The 1,018-nt window shown below is 84.2% G+C and overlaps 1 protein-coding gene across 1 annotated transcript; it reads right to left on the reverse strand.

The window, feature by feature from the left end:
- Positions 1–16: 16 nt before the first annotated feature.
- On the reverse strand, positions 17–878 carry EMIHUDRAFT_125668 (hypothetical protein; the record flags this gene model as incomplete). The annotated part of the gene is made up of 1 exon (XM_005791228.1): positions 17–878. A coding segment is annotated over one exon (862 nt), but the record flags the coding sequence as incomplete, so codon positions are not given.
- Between the last annotated feature and the right edge of the window lie 140 nt (positions 879–1,018).

Genomic DNA, 1,018 nt, shown 5'->3' on the forward strand with positions numbered 1-1,018 from the left:
CAGCCACCCAGCCCACCGCCACGGAGCCCGCCGCCGCCGTCGCCGCCTCCGCCGTCGCCGCCGCCGCCGTCGCCGCGGCCGCCTCCGTCGCCTCCGCCCATGCCGCCACCGCCCTCGCCGCCGCCACCCTCACCGCCGCCGCCCAGCCCACCTCCGCCAAGCCCACCACCGCCGTCACCGCCTCCGCCCTTGTCGCCGCCTCCCTCGCCGCCGCCGCCTCTGTCTCCACCGCCCAGCCCGACCCCGCCCTCGCCTCCGCCCCCCTCGCCGCCGCCACCCTCGCCGCCGCCGCCCTCGCCGCCGCCTCCGTCGCGGTCGCCGCCACCGCCCAGCCCGCCGCCGCCCTCGCCTCCGCCGCCGTCGCCGCCGCCTCCCTCGCCACCACCGCCCTCGCCGCCGCCTCCCTCGCCTCCGCCTCCGTCGCCGCCGCCACCCTCGCCACCACCGCCCTCACCGCCTCCGCCAAGCCCGCCACCGCCCTCGCCTCCGCAGCCACCCAGCCCACCTCCTCCGAGCCCGCCGCCACCCTCGCCTCCGCCGCCGTCGCCGCCGCCTCCCTCGCCACCACCCCCCTCGCCGCCGCCACCCTCACCGCCACCGCCCAGGCCGCCTCCACCGAGGCCGCCACCGCCCTCGCCTCCGCAGCCACCCGGGCCGCCTCCGCCGAGCCCGCCGCCGCCCTCGCCTCCGCCGCCGTCGCCGCCGCCTCCCTCGCCACCACCACCGTCGCCGCCGCCACCGTCGCCTCCACCGCCCTCGCCGACGCCACCCTCGCCGCCAATCCCGTCTCCGCCGCCACCCTCGCCGCCGCCGCCGTCGCCGCCTCCGCCCTCGCCGCCGCCGCCGTCGCCGCGACCGCCTCCATCGCCTCCGCCCATCCCGCCCCCGCCCTCGCCGCCACCCCCCTCGCCGCCGCCACCCTCGCATCCGCCGCCCTCGCCTCCACCGCCCTCGCCGCCGCCCCCCTCGCCGCCACCCCCCTCGCCACCGCCGCCGTCGCCGCCGCCGCCCAGCCCGC

The sequence above is a fragment of the Emiliania huxleyi genome (assembly GCF_000372725.1).
Source record: "Emiliania huxleyi CCMP1516 unplaced genomic scaffold EMIHUscaffold_11420, whole genome shotgun sequence".
In the NCBI taxonomy this organism is placed as follows: Eukaryota; Haptophyta; order Isochrysidales; family Noelaerhabdaceae; genus Emiliania; species Emiliania huxleyi.